This window comes from Oncorhynchus mykiss, chromosome 23 (assembly GCF_013265735.2).
Source record: "Oncorhynchus mykiss isolate Arlee chromosome 23, USDA_OmykA_1.1, whole genome shotgun sequence".
NCBI classification, from domain to species: Eukaryota; Metazoa; Chordata; class Actinopteri; order Salmoniformes; family Salmonidae; genus Oncorhynchus; species Oncorhynchus mykiss.
In genome coordinates, this window is record NC_048587.1 from 61897887 (window position 1) to 61922708 (window position 24822).

General features: G+C 43.0%; 1 protein-coding gene across 1 annotated transcript in view; it reads left to right on the forward strand.

Moving 5' to 3' along the window:
• Nucleotides 1-24822, forward strand: part of LOC110516873 (protein eyes shut homolog) — a 167192-nt gene that overhangs the window by 74422 nt on the left and 67948 nt on the right. Inside the window, exons 4-5 of the mRNA XM_036960954.1 lie at nt 17181-17289; nt 19205-19425. Coding sequence (XP_036816849.1) covers nt 17181-17289; nt 19205-19425 — 330 coding nt within the window. The remainder of the gene's footprint in view (nt 1-17180; nt 17290-19204; nt 19426-24822) is intronic.

Below are 24822 nucleotides of genomic sequence, written 5' to 3' on the forward strand. Positions count from 1 at the left end.
TCTTTTGAAATAGGCCCTACAACTAAAATTCAACACTAATTGTCTTAATTAATAAAAAATCACATGCTTCATTGTACAGTGTTATCTTTTTAACACTCTGCTCATACTCAACCAGGTGAGGCGGAACTGAACATGCAGTTATTTTAATCTGAGAAACATGTCTGTCAGCCTGTCTGACTGCTTGGTTCCTCACTGATCGTCTCTAGTGGAAGCCTCACAATGCCTGTCTTGTAATTTCACTAAAGTGGATCAGCTGGAGAGAGAGAAGAGTGTGTGTGGGTGAGGGGTTAAAAGAGAGAGAGAGGGGGAAAGAGAGAGACAAAAAGAACAGAGATAATTGAAGAGGAAGGGAGAGAGTGTTGGTCAAGAGAGAGAGTTGATAGAAGGAGAACACAGAGGGAGAGAGAGAGTTGGTAGAATGAGAACACAGAGGGAGAGAGAGAGTTGGTAGAATGAGAACACAGAGAGAGAGAGTTGGTAGAATGAGAACACAGAGGGAGAGAGAGAGTTGGTAGAATGAGAACACAGAGGGAGAGAGAGAGTTGGTAGAATGAGGACACAGAGGGATAGAGAAGGTTGGTAGAATGAGAACACAGAGGGATAGAGAAGGTTGGTAGAATGAGAACACAGAGGGATAGAGAATGTTGGTAGAATGAGAACACAGAGGGATAGAGAATGTTGGTAGAATGAGAACACAGAGGGATGCAGAAGGTTGGTAGAATGAGAACACGGAGGGATAGAGAAGGTTGGTAGAATGAGAACACAGAGGGATGCAGAAGGTTGGTAGAATGAGAACACAGAGGGATAGAGAAGATTGGTAGAATGAACACAGAGGGATGCAGAAGGTTGGTAGAATGAGAACACAGAGGGATAGAGAAGGTCGGTAGAATGAGAACACAGAGGGATGGAGAGAGAGTTGAGAGAGAATACAGAGAGAGAGGGACAGAGAGTTTAGAGATAACACAGAGGGAAAGAGTTCGTAGAATGAGAACACAGATGGAGAGAGACATGATACCCAAATGAATTGAGCGCTGCCAGTCACAATACAAATTATGCAGTGAATACAGTCTTTAGTGTGAGGGGAGTCAGTGCACCAGAACAGCAGAACAAGCCTGCATCCCAAATGGCACCCTATTCCCTATAAAGTGCATTCATTTCGAGCAGGGTCCTTGGGGCTCTGGTCATGGCAGTGCACTATTAGGGAATAGGGTTCCATTTGGGACACAACCAAGAGTCAGAACAGGAGGTCACAGTCCGCTGATATTTGATACGCTTCGGGGGTGGGGGGGTGGGAACCATGTGCCACTGTGCAATAATGTAAGATAGACAGGGAGAAGCATCGTTAACACAGAACACGCCAGCAGTACAACTACAACAAGAGCCATCTTCACATGCTCTTAGGTCCACAATGGGATATAGAAGACCGCAATGGTTATGGAACCCTTATATTTGGAATTGGAAACACTGAATAGAATACTACTATAGAACACTGAATTAGAACATTTGGAACCACTGAAAGCCATCAGCTATAATGCATTATGATGTGCATGTAATGCATGCTCTCTAGGACGTTGACTAAATATACTGTAGCATTGATGATGGAGCTGTTGAAATGTCATAATGCTATTCCTATGAATGTCCTTGTAGATAGATGTTTATGAACTGCTGTTAGAACCAATGTTATGATTTCTAATGCATTATGTAAATGTGCTTATTGTGCATTATGCAGAGGGTGTTCATAGGAAGCATTATCATGTAGCTTTACAGTAAGAATGCCTGTTGAGTTAAGGTGTAATGTGAGTCATTACATTATATTAAATTACAATAAGCTGAAACTCCCAAATCTAAAACATCCTGATGAAAGTCTATTAAGCTTAGGTCTATTTACTGTGCAAGACGTTGTGTCAGAATCAGGTTTATTTACTGTAATATTGGTATATAGTTCATTAAAACCAGGCATTGTGTCAGAATCAGGTCTATTTACTGTAATATTGGTATATACAGTTGAAGTCAGAAGTTTACATACACCTTAGCCAAATACATTTAATCTCAGTTTTTCACAATTCCTGACATTTAATCCTAGTAAAAATTCCCTGTTTTAGGTCAGTTAGGATCACCACTTTATTTTAAGAATGTGAAATGTCAGAATAATAGAATAACAAAAATGTTCTATAGGATTGAGGTCAGGGCTTTGTAATGGCCTCTCCAATACCTTGACTTTGTTGTCCTTAAGCCATTTTGCCACAACTTTGGAAGTATGCTTGAGTCATTGTCCATTTGGAAGACCCATTTGCGACCAAGCTTTAACTTCCTGACTGATGTCTTGAGATGTTGCTTCAATATATCCACATAATTTCCCTACCTCATGACGCCATCTATTTTGTGAACTGCACCAGTCACTCCTGCAGCAAAGCACCCCCACAGCATGATGCTGCCATCCCCATGCTTCACGGTTCTATTTATTTTTGAAAAGCAGACAAGAGGACATTTCTCCAAAAAGTACGATCTTTGTCCCCATGTGCAGTTGCAAGCCGTAGTATGGCTTTTTTATAGCGGTTTTGGAGCAGTGGCTTCTTCCTTGCTGAGCGGCCTTTCAGGTTATGTCGATATAGGACTCGTTTTACTGTGGATATAGATACTTTTGTACCGGTTTCCTCCAGCATCTTCACAAGGTCCTTTGCTGTAGTTCTGGGATTGATTTGCACTTTTCTCACCAAAGTACGTTCATCTCTAGGAGACAGAATGTCTCTCCTTCCTGAGAGGTATGACGGCTGCGTGGTCCCATGGTGTTTATACTTGCGTACTATTGTTTGTACAGATGAACGTGGTACCTTCAGGCGTTTGGAAATTGCTTCCAAGGATGAGCCAGACTTGTGGAGGTCTACAATCACTTTCCTGAGGTCTTGGCTGATTTCTTTTGATTTTCCCATGATGTCAAGAGGCACTTAGTATGGTAGGGCTTGAAATACATCCACAGGTATGTAAACTTCTGACCCACTGAAGTTGTGATACAGTGAATTATAAGTGAAATAATCAGTCTATAAACAATTGTTGGAAATATTACTTGTGTCATGCACAAAGTAGATGTCCTAACTGCCTTATCAAAACAATAGTTTGTTAACAAGAAATGTGGTTGAAAAGTGAGTTTTAATCACTCCAACCTATGTGTATGTGGACTTCTGACTTCAAATGTATATCTATATCAGTAGTGTACAGTAGGATCAAGAGGCAGTATGATGATGTTTAGTACTATCTGTTGTCAACATTTCTAGACTGAACAAAAATATAAACGCAACATGTAAGGTGTTGGTCCCATGTTTCATGAGCTGAAATAAAATATCCCAGAAATGTTTGAGATGTTTACATCCCTGTTATTGAGCATTTCTCCTTTACCAAGATAATTCATCCACCTGACAGGTGTGGCATATCAAGAAGCTGATGAAACAGCATGATCATTACACAGGTGCACCTTGTGCTGGGGACGATAAAAGGCCACTCTAACATGTGCAGTTTTATCACACAACACAATGCCACAGATGTCTTAAGTTGTCACGCCCTGACCTTAGAGAGCGTTTTATGTCTCTATTTTGGTTTGGTCACGGTGTGATTTGGAGTGGGCATTCTATGTTCATTGTTTTATGTTTTGTATTTCTTTGTTTTGGCCGGGTATGGTTCTCAGTCAGGGACAGCTGACTATCGTTGTCTCTGATTGGGAACCCTACTTCGGTAGCTTTTTCCCACCTATGTTTTGTGGGTAGTTTTCTGTTTAGTGTTCTTCACCTTTAGTGTTCTTCACCAGCTGTTTCGGTTTTGTGTATTTCACTTTGTTATTTTTGTTTATGTGTTCAGATCAATAAAAGTCATGAACACTCACCACGCTGCGCTTTGGTCCGATTCCTCCTCATCCGATGACAACACCCGTTAAGTTTAGAGGGAGCGTGCAATTGGCATGCTATTTTGCAGGAATGTCCACCAGAACTGTTGCCAAAGAATTGAATGTTAATTTCTCTACCATAAGCTGCCTCCAACATTGTTTTAGAGAATATGGCAGTACGTCCATCTGGCCTCACAACTGCAGACCACGTGCAACCACGCCAACCCAGGACCTCCACATCCTGCTTCTTCACCTCAGACCACATGTAACCACGCCAGCCCAGGACCTCCACATCCTGCTTCTTCACCTCAGACCACGTGTAACCACGCCAACCCAGGACCTCCACATCCTGCTTCTTCACCTCAGACCACGTGTAACCACGTCAGCCCAGGACCTCCAAATCCTGCTTCTTCACCTCAGACCACGTGTAACCACGCCAGCCCAGGACCTCCACATCCGGCTTCTTCACCTCAGACCACATGTAACCACGCCAACCCAGGACCTCCACATCCGGCTTCTTCACCTCAGACCACGTGTAACCACGCCAACCCAGGACCTCCACATCCGGCTTCTTCACCTCAGCGTGAGACCAGCCACCCGGACAGCTGATGAAACTGAGGAGTATTTCTGTCTGTAATAAAGCCCTTTTGTGGGGAAAAACTCATTCTGATTGGCTGGGCCTGGCTCCCCAGTGGGTGGGCCTATGTCCTCCCAGGCCCACCCATGGTTGTGCCCCTGCCCAGCTATATGAAATCCATAGATTAGGGCCTAATTAATTCATTTCAATTGACTGATTTCCTTATATGAACTGTAACCCGGTAAAATGGTTGCAGCTGTTTAATGTTGTGTTTCTATCTATTCACTATAGATGGTTTAATTAGTAGAGCTCCTGTCATGATCCTTTACATCCCTCCTCCTTGATTTCCCAACGTGTTTAATGGGTCACATCCCAAATGGCACACTATTCCCTTTATAGTGCATAACTTTTGGCTAGGGCCTCGTCAAAAGTAGTGCACTATATCGGAAATAGTGTGCCATTTGGAACACACAGGGACCCTACTCTGCCAGCGTCTTAAAACAAGATTGGTCCGATTAAACACATTGTATCTATCAGACTGAAAGCAATATTTTGGGGGGAAATCAGAAGATCGGAAAATTGAGCTCATTTATGTATCAACTGCTAATCAGAAACTGTTCAGTCCCTCTATGATTGTAGGGGTGTGTCCCATTAATATCTCCTTTCTCCTGTTCACTCGTTCACTACTTCCCATGAATCTTAGAAAGCGTTAGATTGAGTTTCCACTATATTTCTTATGCCAGTCCTTTCCTTGCAAACCAGTGAAGGGAACAAATCCACTTTGTGAGAAAGGAGAGATAATTGGGACGAAGTGTAGTTGTATGTATCAGCTCTGAAACCTTGAGATAGATACTGTACTGAGTTATCCAGACCATCTGTATAGGCATCTGTAGGAGTTGTCTGAGTTATTCACTCTCCAGACCATCTGTATAGGCATCTGTAGGAGTTGTCTGAGTTATTCACTCTCCAGACCATCTGTATAGGCATCTGTAGGAGGTGTCTGAGTTATTCACTCTCCAGACCATCTGTATAGTCATCTGTAGGAGGTGTCTAAGTAATCACACCACACACACACACACACAATAAAAGTTGAAAGTTGAAGCCCACTCTCTGGGAGCCTGTAGCCATTAGTGATTCCAGCTGCAGCCACATGAAGAGATGATGATGAAGGGATGATGATGATGATGAAGGAATGCATGGTGATGATGATGAAGGGATGATGATGATGAAGGGATGAGAAAAGCAGAACCCGAAAGAAAGATTCCAGCAATATTCTGTATTATTTATTGGGATGATTAAATATTGAATGAGTGTTGGTTTATCTCAAGTTGTGGAACTGTAAATGTTATGAGGGCCTGAGATACATTTGGACTGGATACCCACTGCTGAATGGTAGGGAGCTTTGCAATGAGCCAAATATATATTGAGCTATATATTAACAATGGTAGGGTAGTCTTCATTATTTAATGACAGTCACTCTCCTACGTACTGCCGTTGACAAACCACTAGGCAACTGTGTCCTCATTATTGAGTTAATCTCCTCCATTGATATACTGTTAGAAGGCCTTTGAGAAAATTAGTTATGTGTGTGTGCATACATGTGAATTTCTTTCAGCTAGTGTGGGTTGACAGGTATTGGAACACGCGCATATACACACACTCACACACACACACACAAACTAACACACACACACACAGCTGATGCTGCACAATCAACTCATCCCAGCCTGAGGATATAGGAGCCATGTAAATGAGTCTGCATGGTGGACCATTCATATTCTGCGTCCCAAATGGCACCCTATTCCATAGTTTGACCAGGGCTCATAGGAAAACCCATAGAGCTCTGGTCAAAAGTAGTGCAATTTTTAGGGAATAGGGTGCAGTTATGGGATGCATATGGGGCACTTGGTAGAGCATGAAGCTTGCAACACCAGGGTTGTGGGTTCGATTCCCAACATACTGCTCCGTAGGCCACTGATCACGAGACCTCATCAGGAAACAACATGCTGCTCCGTAGGCCACTGATCACGAGACCTCATCAGGAAACAACATGCTGTTCCATAGGCCACTGATCACAAGACCTCATCAGGAAACAACATGCTGCTCCGTAGGCCACTGATCACGAGACCTCATCAGGAAACAACATACTGCTCCGTAGGCCACTGATCACGAGACCTCATCAGGAAACAACATGCTGCTCCATAGGTCTGTGTTGTTGTCTGTTCACACTGCTATGCTTTATCTTGGCCAGGTCGCAGTTGTAAATGAGAACTTGTTCTCAACTAGCCTACCTGTTTTTTTTTTTAAAGGTCACTGATCATGAGATCTCATCAACATGCTGCTCCGTAGGCCACTGATCACGAGACCTCATCAGGAAACAACATGCTGCTCCATAGGTCACTGATCATGAGACCTCATCAACATGCTGCTCCATAGGCCACAGATCACAAGACCTCATCAGGAAACAACATGCTGCTCCATAGGCCACTGATCACAAGACCTCATCAACATGCTGCTCCATAGGCCACTGATCACAAGACCTCATCAGGAAACAACATGCTGCTCCGTAGGCCACTGATCACAAGACCTCATCAGGAAACAACATGCTGCTCGTTCACTGCTCTCTCTCACCAGGAAATGCTTCACTCCATTATCAAGACAAATAAAGACCTAAAGCACCATCATATCCAAATGCCTGTAGCTCTGTACTGTAACAATATTATGAAGCGGAAGAGAGCTCTGTAGCTCTGTACTGTAACAATATTATGAAGAGGAAGGGAAGCTCTGTACTGTAACAATATTATGAAGAGGAAGGGAGCTATGTAGCTCTGTACTGTAGCATTATTACGAAGAGGAAGGGAGCTCTGTACTGTAACAATATTATGAAGAGGAAGGGAACTCTGTAGCTCTGTACTGTAACAATATCATGAAGAGGAAGGGAGCTCTGTAGCTCTGTACTGTAACAATATTATGAAGAGGAAGGGAGCTCTGTAGCTCTGTACTGTAACAATATTATGAAGAGGAAGAGGAAGGGAGCTCTATAGCTCTGTACTGTAACAATATTATGAAGAGGAAGGGAGCTCTGTAGCTCTGTACTGTAACAATATTATAAAGAGGAAGGGAGCTATGTAGCGCTGTAACTGTAACAATATTATGAAGAGGAAGAGGAAGGGAGCTCTGTAGCTCTGCACTGTAACAATATTATGAAGAGGAAGGGAAGCTCTGTACTGTAACAATATTATGAAAAATGTTTACCTTCAAAAAAATCTGCCATAAAAAGACTTGTCTGGCTGCGTTGGATCGCTGTATTCTGGTGGACATTTCTGCAGGCGGCAGCTGGGATGGAGCTGGAGACATTTCTGCTGGGATGGAGCTGGAGACATTTCAGCTGGGATGGAGCTGGAGACATTTCAGCTGGGATGGAGCTGGAGACATTTCAGCTGGGGTGGAGCTGGAGACATTTCTGCAGGCTACAGCTGGGATGGAGCTGGAGACATTTCTGCTGGGAAGGAGCTGGAGACATTTCTGCTGGGATGGAGCTGGAGACATTTCTGCTGGGATGGAGCTGGAGACATTTCAGCTGGGATGGAGCTGGAGACATTTCTGCTGGGATGGAGCTGGAGACATTTCTGCTGGGATGGAGCTGGAGACATTTCTGCTGGGATGGAGCTGGAGACATTTCAGCTGGGATGGAGCTGGAGACATTTCTGCAGGCTACAGCTGGGATGGAGCTGGAGACATTTCTGCAGGCTACAGCTGGGATGGAGCTGGAGACATTTCAGCTGGGATGGAGCTGGAGACATTTCTGCAGGCTACAGCTGCTGGGATGGAGCTGGAGACATTTCAGCTGGGATGGAGCTGGATACATTTCTGCAGGCTACAGCTGGGATGGAGCTGGAGACATTTCAGCTGGGATGGAGCTGGAGACATTTCTGCAGGCTACAGCTGGGATGGAGCTGGAGACATTTCAGCTGGGATGGAGCTGGAGAAATTTCTGCAGGCTACAGCTGGGATGGAGCTGGAGACATTTCAGCTGGGATGGAGCTGGAGACATTTCTGCAGGCTACAGCTGGGATGGAGCTGGAGACATTTCTGCTGGGATGGAGCTGGAGACATTTCTGCTGGGATGGAGCTGGAGACATTTCTGCTGGGATGGAGCTGGAGACATTTCTGCTAGGATGGAGCTGGAGACATTTCTGCTGGGATGGAGCTGGAGACATTTCTGCTGGGATGGAGCTGGAGACATTTCTGCTGGGATGGAGCTGGAGACATTTCTGCTGGGATGGAGCTGGAGACATTTCTGCAGGCTACAGCTGGGATGGAGCTGGAGACATTTCTGCTGGGATGGAGCTGGAGACATTTCTGCTGGGATGGAGCTGGAGACATTTCTGCTGGGATGGAGCTGGGGACATTTCTGCAGGCTACAGCTGGGATGGAGCTGGATACATTTCTGCTGGGATGGAGCTGGAGACATTTCTGCTGGGATGGAGCTGGAGACATTTCTGCTGGGATGGAGCTGGAGACATTTCTGCAGGCTACAGCTGGGATGGAGCTGGAGACATTTCTGCTGGGAGGGAGCTGGAGACATTTCTGCTGGGATGGAGCTGGAGACATTTCTGCAGGCTACAGCTGGGATGGAGCTGGAGACATTTCTGCTGGGATGGAGCTGGAGACATTTCTGCTGGGATGGAGCTGGAGAATTGTTGTTCCCTTATTTTTATTTTGTTTGCTTAAAAAACAGCCGTTGCAATATTCATAAAGTGATGATTGTTTCATGACCACACACACACACACACACACACACACACACACACACACACACACACACACACACACACACACACACACACTGGAAGGCTTCAGGGAAAAAAGACGGTACTAGAAGCCTTATGGTGCTCTTTCATTGTTTCATTAGTCACACACACACACACACACACCACACACACACACACTTCACGCTGTCTAAACGTCAGTTTAATTTTCACGTTTTCCAGTCTTCATAGGACATTAATTCATCAATCTGTATGCAGAACGGCCCCTTATAACTTCAATTCAATCTGTAATTATTCCTACCTGGGGATACGTCCCAAATAGAACCCTATTCCCTTTTTTAGTGCACTACAATTGAAAGGAATTGCACTATGTAGGGAATAGGGTGCAATTTAGGATATAGACTTCTTGGAGTCATATGGTTGGTGATTGGCTTCAGGTATCCTGCTGGAAGGCTTCTGTAAATTAGCACACACACACACACACAGAGTGAGAGAGAGAGAGGCCCTTCGCCCTGATTGCTCACATCTGGTCATTAAAGTTGTATGTGTTTTCTGCCAGAGAAGTGGTGCTGCAATCACAAGATGGACAGAGGAACAAGTGGCACCACCTGCATAGAAAACTACAATCTGATTGATCCCTGGGTTAATTACTGGGCTCTGATTGGCTCTATAGGGGTTATTAACGGTACTTTGTTATAGGCTGCTGTACAGGTGTTGGATCTTAATTTGCCCAGTATTGTCACAGCAAAATAATCCTGCAGCAACAGGATTTGAACACTGAAACTTTTCTGCTGATGTAATGTTGCTTGATCGGTTGCTATTAGCTGGCCAACATCAGGGCCACATGAAACGTGCAGTACTGATAATATAACCATGTGGCTTTTCAGTGAATTTATGTTAATCACGAGCTCATCTGCAGGAATGTTATCAGCGATCAAAGTAAGATCCTACATGTGTATTGACACCCTGAGGCCAAACAGCAAAGGACAGCAAAAGGAGAGTCACCTTGAGTCCCATACCAACAGACACTAATGATCGATCAGGAAATGCATGCTTATTATCACTCATAGGCCCCGTATACACTCAACCTGTACAACTGATGTCATTCTCATAGGCCCCGTATACACTCAACCTGTACAACTGATGTCATTCTCATAGGCCCTGTACACACTCAACCTGTACAACTGATGTCATTCTCATAGGCCCTGTACACACTCAACCTGTACAACTGATGTCATTCTCATAGGCCCTGTACACACTTGAGCTGTACAACTGATGTCATTCTCATAGGCCCTGTACACACTCAAGCTTTACAACTGATGTACAGTACAACGTATTTGGCACAACAGTTGTGATAGGACAGTTTTCCCTGCAGAAAAAAACTAATTACACAAACGTTGTGTAACCACATAATGGTTGTATAAACATTTGAGCTCAAACTCTGTTGTGTCTCAGAAATATCAGTTGTATCAAATCAAATCACATTTTATTTGTCACATGCTCCGAATACAACAGGTGTAGATCTAACAGTGAGTCCTTAACCAACAATGCAGTTTAAAGAAAAAATAAGTGTTAAACAAGTATTTACTAAATAAACTGAAGTAAACAATAAATAAATACAACATTTAAGAAGAAAAAATAAATGTCCTACCATTGTCACAACCATTGTGTCAAATATGTTGTGCATCAGTTGTATGACTTGAGTGTATATGGGGCCATAGACTCTGAATCAAGTCTGATAGTGGTAGAGTGGATTGTAGTAGATTGTAGTAGAGGTAGCCTGATGCTAGTGGAGGTTGTCTGATAGAGGTAGCCTGATGCTAGTGGAGGTTGTCTGATAGAGGTAGCCTGATGCTAGTGGAGGTTGTCTGATAGAGGTAGCCTGATGCTAGTGGAGGTTGTCTGATAGAGGTAGCCTGATGCTAGTGGAGGTTGTCTGATAGAGGTAGCCTGATAGTGTTAGAGTGGATTGTAGTAGAGGTAGTCTGATAGTGGTAGAGTGGATTGTAGTAGAGGTAGTCTGATAGTGTTAGAGTGGATTGTAGTAGAGGTAGCATGATAGTGTTAGAGTGGATTGTAGTAGAAGTAGTCTGATGCTACTGTTAGAGTGGATTGTAGTAGAGATAGTGTTAGAGTGGATTGTAGTAGAGGTAATCTGATGCTACTGTTAGAGTGGATTGTAGTAGTGGTAGCCTGATAGTGTTAGAGTGGATTGTAGTAGCGGTAGTCTGATACTGTTAGAGTGGATTGAAGTAGAGGTAACCTGATGCTACTGTTAGAGTGGATTGTAGTAGAGGTAGCCTGATGGTGTTAGAGTGGATTGTAGTAGAGGTAGCCTGATGCTACTGTTAGAGTGGATTGAAGTAGAGGTAGCCTGATGCTAGTATTAAAGTGGATTGTAGTAGAGGTAGTCTGATGCTACTGTTAGAGTGGATTGTAGTAGTGGTAGCCTGATAGTGTTAGAGTGGATTGTAGTAGAGGTAGCCTGATAGTGTTAGAGTGGATTGTAGTAGAGGTAGCCTGATAGTGTTAGAGTGGATTGTAGTAGAGGTAGTCTGATGCTACTGTTAGAGTGGATTGTAGTAGTGGTAGCCTGATAGTGTTAGAGTGGATTGTAGTAGAGGTTGTCTGATACTGTTAGAGTGGATTGAAGTAGAGGTAACCTGATGCTACTGTTAGAGTGGATTGTAGTAGAGGTAGCCTGATGGTGTTAGAGTGGATTGTAGTAGAGGTAGCCTGATGCTACTGTTAGAGTGGATTGTAGTAGAGGTATCCTGATGCTAGTATTAAAGTGGATTGAAGTAGAGGTAGCCTGATGGTGTTAGAGTGGATTGTAGTAGAGGTAGCCTGATGCTACTGTTAGAGTGGATTGTAGTAGAGGTAGCCTGATGCTAGTATTAAAGTGGATTGAAGTAGAGGTAGCCTGATGCTACTGTTAGAGTGGATTGGGAAGCCATATACATCCATAATGGAATGGATCAACTAGGGCCCGCAGTCATTCCCTCCCAGAGCTTCAGGGGCTGCATGCATTGGATTCAGCCAAGCCAATGATGAATTGGAGAGAGAAATCAGCTGAGTGTGTATGTGTAGTAATGTACGTGTAGTTTATCATTCAACCCCCCTCTCCTCTACCTCTCCTCTGAGGACTCATGGACTGGCATTAGTCATTATCTCTCTGTTCCAACATGAATAGATGTCCTGTAATGCTAAGTAGTCGCTGCGTTGCTCCTCATATTCCGTGTCTTGGCAAAGTCAAGTGATTTCTCTGTCTCTCGCATGCACACACACACACACACTGTACACACACTGTACACACACACACATAGACACATACACACCACCGTATGTTAATGATGTATGTACATCTCTGGCTTCCTGGGTGCCCTCGTTTCCTTCATTCATTAATCCTGAGTGAATAAATACCTTAAATTATCGTATAATCTAGTTCCTTTGTAGACCGGAGTTACAGTATAGACTACCCATTATTATACCATAGTAAGTAGATCATTATTACACTGTAGTAAGTACATATATACTGCGTGATAATAATAGTCATGTATACTCTAGTATCTTTGTAGACCGGAGTTACATTATAGACTACCCATTATTATACCATAGTAAGTAGATCATTATTACACTGTAGTAAGTACATATATACTGCGTGATAATAATAGTCATGTATAATCTAGTATCTTTGTAGACCGGAGTTACATTATAGACTACCCATTATTATACCATAGTAAGTAGATCATTATTACACTGTAGTAAGTACATATATACTGCGTGATAATAATAGTAATGTATAATCTAGTATATTTGACCATAATGTTACAATGCACACTGTTAAAATAAAGGTGCAGTTTGAACCCATCTATGGATTTCACATGACTGGGAATACATCTGATATAGATAGATATACAGATATACATCTGTTGGTCACAGATACCTTTAAAAAAAAAACGGTAGGAGTGTGGATCAGAAAACCAGTGAGTATCTGGTGTGACCACCATTTGCCTCATACAGCGCGACACATCTCCTGTCGTACCCGTCGATCCAGAGCATCCCAAACATGCTCAATGGGTGAGATGTCTGGTGAGTACGCATGCCATGGAAGAACTGGGAAATGTTCAGATTCCAGGAATTGTGTGCAGATCCTTGGCGACATGCGCTGTGCATCATCATGCTGAATCGAAGTGATGTCGGTGGAAGAATGGCACGACAACGGGCCTCAGGATATTGTCACGGTATCTCTGTGCGTTCAAATTGCCATCGTTAAAATGCAATTGTGTACGTTGTCCGTAGCTTATGCCTGCCCATACCATTACCCATACCATTACCCATACCATTACCCATACCATTACCCATACCATTACCCATACCATTACCCATACCATTACCCGACCGCCACCATGGGGCACTCTGTTCACAACATTGACATCAGAGAACCTGTTATCTTTTACTTCATGAAACATGGGACCAACACTTAACCTTTTACGTTTATATTTTAGTTCAGTGTAGATCGGTGATATAAATGTTAGGTTCAGATCAGATTACTGTGATTTGGTTAAGGGCAAGAAGGACAACTGCTTGGTGCATGGCTGCATGTATATAACAAACACAGATTCAATGGAAAATACCCATTGATACGGGTACAGCATGCTCCTTCTGACACGACATTCAGTATAAACTGCTCTTCGTTTCTCTGTTGACAAATCATTTTTAAATCAGCACAGGGACACAGCACTTTATATCACTTTAGTGTTGTGGAAGAACCTATTTCTGGACACATGTGTCTCAAATAGCACCCTATTCACAACGTAGTGCACTACTTTAGACCAAGAACCACAGGGCTCTTCAAAAGTAGTCCACTATGTAGGGAATAGGGTGCCATTGGGCTCTGGTAAATGTAGTGCATTATGTAGGGAATATGACATTGGGCTCTGGTAAATGTAGTGCATTATGTAGGGAATAGGGTGCCATTAGGACCAACCCCAGTGTGTGGAGGGAGGTAGGAGAGGCTGCCTTCTATTTATTATGCTTTTCTTCTGGAGTTTAGACTGATCTACTGCACTGGATACACATGTAGCAACACACACACACACACACACACACACACACACCTGCTTCCTCGTTTAAGGTGTTTATGTAGTAATGGCTAATGGCAGTACAGCTTAACAGTCTCAGTTGTTGTAATGGCAGTACAGCTTAACAGCCTCAGTGGTTGTAATGGCAGTACAGCTTAACAGACTCAGTGGTTGTAATGGCAGTACAGCTTAACAGCCTCAGTGGTTGTAATGGCAGTACATCTTAACAGTCTCAGTGGTTGTAATGGCAGTACAGCTTAACAGCCTCAGTTGTTGTAATGGCAGTACATCTTAACATTCTCAGTGGTTGTAATGGCAGTACAGCTTAACAGTCTCAGTGGTTGTAATGGCAGTACAGCTTAACAGCCTCAGTGGTTGTAATGGCAGTACAGCTTAACAGTCTCAGTGGTTGTAATGGCAGTACAGCTTAACAGTCTCAGTGGTTGTAATGGCAGTACAGCTTAACAGCCTCAGTGGTTGTAATGGCAGTACAGCTTAACAGTCTCAGTGGTTGTAATGGCAATACAGCTTAACAGTCTCAGTGCTTGTAATGGCAGTACAGCTTAACAGTCTCAGTGGTTGTAATGGCAGTACAGCTTAACAGTCTCAGTGGTTGTAATGGCAGTACAGCTTAACAGCCTCAGTGGTTGTAATGGCAGTACAGCTTAACAGTCTCAGTGGTTGTAATGGCAGTACAGCTTAACAGTCTCAGTGGTTGTAATGGCAGTACAGCTTAACAGCCGCAGTGGTTGTAATGGCAGTACAGCTTAACAGTCTCAGTGGTTGTAATGGCAATACAGCTTAACAGCCTCAGTGGTTGTAATGGCAGTACAGCTTAACAGTCTCAGTGGTTGTAATGGCAGTACAGCTTAACAGTCTCAGTGCTTGTAATGGCAGTACAGCTTAACAGTCTCAGTGGTTGTAATGGCAGTACAGCTTAACAGTCTCAGTGGTTGTAATGGCAGTACAGCTTAACAGCCTCAGTGGTTGTAATGGCAGTACAGCTTAACAGTCTCAGTAGTTGTAATGGCAGTACAGCTTAACAGTCTCAGTGGTTGTAATGGCAGTACATCTTAACAGTATCAGTGGTTGTAATGGCAGTACAGCTTAACAGTCTCAGTGGTTGTAATGGCAGTACAGCTTAACAGTCTCAGTGGTTGTAATGGCAGTACAGCTTAACAGTCTCAGTGGTTGTAATGGCAGTACATCTTAACAGTATCAGTGGTTGTAATGGCAGTACAGCTTAACAGTCTCAGTGGTTGTAATGGCAGTACAGCTTAACAGTCTCAGTGGTTGTAATGGCAGTACAGCTTAACAGTCTCAGTGGTTGTAATGGCAGTACATCTTAACAGTCTCAGTGGTTGTAATGGCAGTACAGCTTAACAGTCTCAGTGGTTGTAATGGCAGTACATCTTAACTGTCTCAGTGGTTGTACAGCTCACATGTTAACAATGTCAGTGGTAGTACAGCTCACATGTTAACTGGGGTGTTATTTTTAGGGCCCATTATGCTGTTTGTTCATTCACTGGTACCTGCCAATACCTCTAGTAGTGGTTCCCTCTTTTGACAGAGGATGAAGGAGAAACCATAATGCATTTCATTTTATCCTCATTTTCCATTGATGCTAGACTGACAGCAAACAACCCATTACTCTCCCTTATGTTGTGCTAGTTAAAAGAGCCATGAAAATTACAGAGCTGTTCTCAAATGGCACCCTATTCCCTACATAGCGCACTAGTTTTGACCAGGGCTTGTGTCCAGGCTCTCTGTTTATGGAATGGCAGCAGAGTGTTTTTGCAATACAGAGACTATGTCCCAAATGGCACCCTATTCCCTACAAGCCCTATAGGCCCTGGTCAGAAGTAGTGCGCTATGTACAGATGGAGAGTCTTAATTTGACCAGGATTCTCACAGCAAAATAATCCTGCAGAAACAGGATTTGAACGTTTAGTCCATAATGTTGCTTGATCGGTGGTTAGGCTTGTACTTGGCCAAAAGTAGGCTACATAAAAGGTGTAATACTGTTAATATAACCTTGGGTTTTCAGTGAATTTATGTAAATCACAAAGCTTATCTGCGTTTCCTGCTGTGCAGGAACATTCTCAGTAATAAAAGAGTGATCAAATCAAGATCCTGCATCTGTACGGAATAGGGTTGCCATTTGGAACACAATCACAGTGTATTTGGAACCAACAGACAGTTACACTAGCTCCATTACTGAGCCCTCTCTCTCCTCTCAGCCTCCTCTTAGTCGCCTCTCTCCAAGTCTGCATAATTTTCATGCTTAAATGGATTTATTGTGAATACCGCATATTCTTATGAGATTTCCCTTCCCTTGCTGTCCCTCTTTCTTCCTCTTGCTCTCTCTTCTGGTGTTTATTTCTCTCTCTCTCTCTATCCATGTCCTCCTCCCCTTTCTCTCTCTCCTTTGTTTCTCCCAACCCTCTCTTTCTTTCTCCTCTTTCTTTTCTCTTTTTCTCTCTTTCCCCCTCTCTCGTTCTCCTGACCTCTCTCTCTCTCTCTCTCTCTCTCTCTCTCTCTCTCTCTCTCTCTCTCTCTCTCTCTCATCCCTCTACCTCCCTCCCTCCCTCCCTCCCTCCCTCCCTCCCTCCCTCCCTCCCTCCCTACCTCCCTCCCTCTCCCTCCCTCCCTCCCTCCCTCCCTCCCTCCCTCCCTCCCTCCCTCCCTCCCTCCCTCCCTCCCTCCCTCCCTCTACCTCACTCCCTCCCTCCCTCCCTCCCTCCCTCCCTCCCTCCCTCCCTCCCTCCCTCCCTCCCTCCCTCCCTCTCTCTCTCTCTCTCTCTCTCTCTCTCTCTCTCTCATCCCTCTCCCTCCCTCCCTCCCTCCCTCCCTCCCTCCCTCTCTCTCCACAGATATGGGCTGCCTGTCGGTAGGAGTGGAGGGTCATGTATGATTGAAATAGCAGTAGATAATGGAACAGTGAAACGTCAGGAGGAATCCTTGTTCCAGCCTGTGTCAGAGGTAAACCCAGTTATCTTACTCAAGAGCTTCATGGCACCCTTTTTCCTATATAGTGGCCTCTATGGACCCTGGACTATACAAACATGCATTATACAAACATGAAGAACAGCTGCTCTTTCCATGACATAGACTGACCAGGTGAATCCAGGTGAAAGCTATGATCCCTTATTGATGTCACTTGTTAAATCCACTTCAATCAATGTAAATGAGAGAAGAGGACAGGTTAAAGAAGGCTTTTTAAGCTTTGAGACAATTGAAACATGGATTGTGTATGTGTGCCATTCAGAGGGTGAATGGACAAGGCTAAATATTTAAGTGTCTTTGAACGGGGTATGGTAGTAGTAGCCAGGTGCACCGGTTTGTGTCAAGAACTGCAATGCTGCTGGGTTTTTCATGCTACACAGTTTCCTGTGTGTATCAAGAATGTTTGAGGGGTGGGGGGGGGGGGGGGGGGTACAACTAAATATTAAGGTGTTCTTACTGTTTGTACACTTAGTGTACATATCTATCTAACTGAAAATATCTCAGGTTATAACTCTGAAGCCTAACATGTCTAGCATGAATGATTTCAAACAAACTTGAGTTTCAATATTATTTTTTGTAGCAAAACAATTATAGCTCACTTGTTATAGATTATTATTATGCAGAAAGTGCTCCACCATTTCCTGGTTTGCTAAAATGTAAATAGTTCACCTAATTTGAGTTTATGTAACAAAACAAGCAAGTATTGTGTAGAGAATCACTAAACCGCTTTGAAATGTATTTTCTATATCTAAAAATATGGTATTTTCAGCTGTTTTGAAGCTGGTGTAAAAAAATGAAATTAAAAGGTGCAAAGACTTAACTGAAGACTGGGATGCATAGAAATAGAGCACATAGAACAGATCTATCTTGCTTTCAATGAGAATGACATATCTATGAATTTGGTCGGGTTGCCCAGAAAATGTACTTATTGCAGCTTTAAATTGAGGAGGATAAGTTGTCGGTTCACTGGATTCACATCCAGAAAACACCTGATTTGCATCCTAAATGGCACCCTATTCCCAAAATAATGTACTACTTCCCATAGGGCTCTGGTCAAAAGTAGTGCACTAAGAGTAGTGCACTAAAAGTAGTGCACTATGTAGAAAACAGGGTTCCATTTGTGACGTAGGCACACTTTACCTTACCTGAAGATTTGTATTGTTGATTACCATAGCAGGTCTTGTCTACACTGAGTATACCAGACATTAGGAACACCTTCCTAATATTGAGTTGCACCCCCCCCCTTTTTGCCCTCAGAACAGCCTCAATTCATTGGAGCCTGGAATCTACAAGGTATCAAAAGCTTTCCACAGGGATGCTGGCCCATGTTGGCTGGATGTTGTTTGACTGGTGTACCATTCTTGATACACACGGGAAACTGTTGAGTGTGAAAAACCCAGCAGCGTTGCGGTTCTTAACACAAATCGGTGCGCCTGGTACCACCTACTACCAGACCCCGTTCAAAGGCACTTACATTTGTTGTCTAGCCCATTCACCCTCTGAATGACACACATACACAATCCGTGTCTCAAGGCTTAAAAATCAGTCTTTAACCTGTCTCCTCCCCTTCCTCTACACTGATTGAAGTGGATTTAACAAGAGACATAAATAAGGGATCATAGCTTTCACCTGGATTCACCTGGTCAGTCTGTTTTGTACAGTCAGTGTATATCATAACTGACTAAATGTCTGTAGTAATTTACATGGAACTGTGATGTAATGAAGTATGCAGTGAAGCACATGGACTGTATATAGAAGACTAAACAGGCATTGCTGATAACGTGTGTGTGTGTGCGTGCGTGCGTGCGTGCGTGCGTGCGTGCGTGTCCCTGCTACCTTCCTACCTGCCTTTGAACATGTGCATACATTTGTCTTTGTGACATCCTTCCAGGTAGCGTTGGGGCCTATATTCCTGGGGGACGTCCCCTCCCATAGGGATCAGCCTGCCAGCACCAGGGAGGTGACGGGTTTTGTAGGCTGTATCAGGGAGCTGCAGGTCAACAATAAGGACATCTACATAGCAGGAGAGGCACTGGGAGGGAGGAACATCCACAACTGTGACACACCTGTCTGTCAGCACCTGCCCTGCCGCAATGGAGGCACCTGTGTCAGGTAGGATATGACCATGTGGATATTTCAGTCGTCTTTAAAACAATATTAGTGTTTTGAAATACTGTCTTTGAGAGCTAAAAGTAAAAGACTGAATTAACCAGCTCTATTTAATGTCACCTAATGGTCTTAAAAAACTTAAATCTTCCTACATTGATTAGTAGTAATGGACTCTTAATGAAGGTCCAGGTACATCAAGGTTAATGGTAATGTGAGGCTAGAGGGCCGGCCATATCGCAGTGTATTGATTCATACCATTCATACTATCAGCCATGTTTCAGTCCACTATCTTAACAGTCATACCACTAATACTATCAGCCATGTTTCAGTCCACTATCTTAACAGAAATACCATTCATACTATCAGCCATGTTTCAGTCCACTATCTTAACAGTAATACTATCAGCCATGTTTCAGTCCACTATCTTAACAGTCATACCACTAATACTATCAGCCATGTTTCAGTCCACTATCTTAACAGAAATACCATTCATACTATCAGCCATGTTTCAGTCCACTATCTTAACAGTAATACTATCAGCCATGTTTCAGTCCACTATCTTAACAGTCATACCACTAATACTATCAGCCATGTTTCAGTCCACTATCTTAACAGTCATACCACTAATACTATCAGCCATGTTTCAGTCCACTGTCTTAACAGTAACACTATCAGCCATGTTTCAGTCCACTATCTTAACAGTAATACCATTAATACTATCAGCCATGTTTCAGTCCACTATCTTAACAGTCATACCATTCACACTATCAGCCATGTTTCAGTCCACTATCTTAACAGTCTTACCATTCATACTATCAGCCATGTTTCAGTCCACTATCTTAACAGTAATACCATTAATACTATCAGCCATGTTTCAGTCCACTATCTTAACAGTCTTACCACTCACACTATCAGCCATGTTTCAGTCCACTATCTTAACAGTCTTACCATTCATACTATCAGCCATGTTTCAGTCCATTATCTTAACAGTAATACCATTAATACTATCAGCCATGTTTCAGTCCACTATCTTAACAGTAATACCATGAATACTATCAGCCATGTTTCAGTCCACTATCTTAACAGTCTTACCACTCATACTATCAGCCATGTTTCAATACACTATCTTAAGAGTCTTTGACCAGGATCCTAGCCTGGTAATTCAGTAAATAGCTAAGGTTACATTGAGTCTCTACCCTCTACACGCTGACATCGTTAATCAATTTTTAAAATATATTTTTGCTAATTGAATACTTAACACAAATGAACAAAATCAGGTTAATAATATTTTGTGGTCAGATCATCATACGCAAAGCTCTACCGTCAGTCAGCGTTGTTAATTATGAGTGTGAATTATATTCCATCACGGTGCCAAACCCTCTTGGACCCCATAGCTGGTGTAGGGTTATAGAGAGTTCACAGAGCAATCTTCATTCAGTCAATTGACCCGGGTGGCTCTGGCATAATACCAGATGGTTAAAGTATTGGCTGTGGGCATAATGGCTGGCGATTTGATTGCTTCCTGTCTTAATGTCATCGTTCTGTCTTCTACAGCCTGTCGACATTTGCATATTACTGAGATGTAATGATAGAATTGTGTTTTATCATAAATGTCTACGGCTCAGCATCTTTGGATTCTACTTGTAATAAAAAGCTCTATATAAAACATACATATATATATAAATATATATATTCTTATAGAATTTGAAAACATACAATCTACCTGCAGTGAATAATAATTATTATTATTAAGACTGAACATTGCACATTGCCTGTAGTTTATAAAAGAAACAACTCAAGGTCCTAGGAATAATCATTAGGCCGAATTCTCAATGAGGAACCAACAAAGACTATGTATACGTCCCAAATGGCACCCTATTCCCTACAAATGGCACCCTATGCCCATAGGTCTTTGGTCCAAAGTAGTGCACTATAAAGGGAAAAGGGTACCATTTGGAACTCAGGCCTATAATCAGACAATGCTGCAGCCTATAGTGATGATGTACAACGTTCCCCTAAGGATACTTCAGAAAGAAAATGACTCATTAAAGAGTTGGTTGCAGAAACGTCTTTGAATTCTGGAGGACATACACATTCAAAAGAAGTGTAGGAGTTGAATTATAGATACATTGGCTACTGTTTTAATAAGTTATTGTATGGGTATGTTCATTCTGTTTGTTGTGTTTTGAAATGTCCTAAATTCAAGGAATCCACACAAAAGATAAGGGACTTCGAATACATCCTTGAGGAACCTTATTGTAAACTGTTACCTTCTTTAATAAAGCAGCAGAAGAAGTCTTGTTAAAACTCTGCTTTGCTGGTGACTGGCTGGCTGCCTGGCTGGCTGCCTGACTGGCTGGCTGGCTGCCTGACTGGCTGGCTGCCTGGCTGGCTGCCTGACTGGCTGGCTGGTTGGCTGCCTGACTGGCTGGCTGGCTGGTTGGCTGGTGGCTAGCTGGTGCCTGGCTGGCATCTGGCTGGTTGGCTGGCTGGTGCCTCGCTGGCTGGCTGGCTGATGGCTGACTGGCTGGCTGGCTGATGGCTGGCTGGCTGGTGGCTGGCTGGTGCCTGGCTGGCATCTGGCTGGTTGGCTGGCTGGTGCCTCGCTGGCTGGCTGGCTGATGGCTGACTGGCTGGCTGGCTGATGGCTGGCTGGCTGGTGGCTGGCTGGTGCCTCGCTGGCTGGCTGGCTGATGGCTGACTGGCTGGCTGGCTGATGGCTGGCTGGCTGGTGGCTGGCTGGTGCCTGACTGGCTGGCTGGCTGGGGTGGAATGGCTACCAGATGTAGTGAAGGTGTGGATGGATAAGGGGATGTGGTAGGGTTGACACACACTTTAGTTCTTAATTGCTGTAATCAGAGGCTTGATTACATTAAATATGGGTGGTAACAAAAGGGTTTTCCCATTTTACCTTCACGCAATCATTTGATTACAAAGTGTGTTTATGTTTAGTGATTGTTGTGAATATGTAAATCACATACACACATATCATAGTATCTGTGTGTGAACCGACACACATGCACGTACACAGACACACCGTTCCATACACACAAACACACCCTGTTTCACACACACAAACACACCCTGTTTCACACACACAAACACACCCTGTTTCACACACACAAACACATCGTTCCACACACACAAGCACATTGTTCCACACACACAAACACACCGTTCCACACATAAAGGACTTCTCGTAGTCTCCTCTACCATAGAAGGACAAGAACGTTACAGGAACCTCACAAACAAACGCACTGCTATTCATTATTAAAGGCTACATATTTAATCTGTTGAGTAGCAGATTAACTACTGAATAATGGATTGGCCTGCACATGATATCTCTGTCAGATGAGCTCTCAGTAATCAAGTTGTGTGGTGCCCAATGTCATAAACTGAGTATACCAATCATTAAAAACACCTTTCTAATATAGAGTTGCACCCCCCTACAGGGATGCTGACCCATGTTGACTCTGATGCTTCCCACAGTTGTATCAAGTTGGCTGGATGTCCTTTGGGTGGTGAACCATTCTTGATACAAACAGGAAACTGTTGAGCGTAAAAAAAAACAGTAGCATTGCAGTTCTTGACACACACCGGTGCGCCTGGCACCTACTACAACACCCCGTTCAAAGGCATTTAAATCTTTTGTCTTGCCCATTCCCCCTCTGAGTGGCACACATACACAATCCCATGTCTCAGTTGTCTCAAGGCTTCAAATTAAGTGCAAGTTGGTGTTTTAAATGCAGCTCTTGATGGGATTTAGCTTTGTAGTCTATTGCCTTAGTCAGTTTGGCTTGATCACCTACTTAGTGCAAACACTTTTGAGATAAAATGTACTAAGGCAAAAAATATCCGCCCAAAGGTTTTACTTTGCATTCAGAATGGATTCAGAATGCAGTATTCATTTCAATGATACATTCATTTTCCTCATGAAACACAAACTGCACCCTACATTATAAAACTATACCATACATTCACTCCCTGAAACTTGTCAAATTGAGTCACTGTGAGGCATAGCTACCGAGGTCATGATCAAACTGGGTTAAAAAGTTCTCCATATTTCACAGTGTTCTCCAACACACACACATTTGACGAGTAAAAATAATAAGCTGTCAGTACCACGGGTGATTTTATAAAACATGTCAAATAACCCTGTTGAAACAAACCCCTGCTGAATCATAGCAGGGAAATGTAAAGCGGAGGTGGACGGTTATAGCTGGCCATGAGGTTTTGTTCTCGGTTCAACAGAATCATGACCCATCCATCTAGCACGGTTTCCCGCTTCGGATTCTGCAGCTTTGACTCGCTGAAACTGCTACAGGGAAACTTTAGCTGTTTAGTTGGCCTTAGTCACCGTAACAGTGGTAACTTTACGTTTTGGCTGGGCACTGAGTCAAAAGATTAAGAACGTGTCTGTATGTAGTACTGCCCAGCTGAAGCTCCAGGATGTTTATCGCTGGCCCTGCAGTGGTGGAATAAGACGTCAATATACACAACGTCATTCTGAACTCTAACCACATACTGTAAATGTAATGCCTTCCAGACAATCATGTATTGTAAGATGCAGTTCAAGTAACTACTGTTCAGCGCCATGCAGCACATAAACAATCTAAAGTTCAGGCTGAAAGTAGTGCGTGAAAACCACACAACACACATAACAGATATTAACAACATCCTATAGGAAAATACACAACATCCTATTAGAAAATACACTACATCCTATAGGAAAATATACAACATCCTAGAGGAAAATACACAACATCCTACTGGAAAATACACAATATCCTATAGGAAAATACACAACATCCTATTGGAAAATACACAACATCCTATTGGAAAATACACAACATCTTATTGGAAAATATACAACATCCTATAGGAAAATACACAACATCCTACAGGAAAATACACAACATCCTATAGGAAAATACCCAACATCCTACTGGAAAATACACAATATCCTATTGGAAAATACACAACATCTTATTGGAAATACACAACATCCTACTGGAAAATACACAACATCTTATTGGAAATACACAACATTCTATAGGAAAATACACAACATCTTATTGGAAAATACACAACATCCGATAGGAAAATACACAACATCTTATTGGAAATACACAACATCCTACTGGAAAATACACAGCATTCTATTGGAAAATGCATAACATCCTATTGGAAAATACACAGCATCCTATTGGAAAATACACAGTATTATACTGGAAAATACACAGCATTCTATTGGAAAATGCATAACATCCTATTGGAAAATACACAGTATTCTACTGGAAAATACACAGCATTCTATTGGAAAATGGATAACATCCTATTGGAAAATACACAGCATCCTATTGGAAAATACACAACATCTTATTGGAAAATACACAGTAT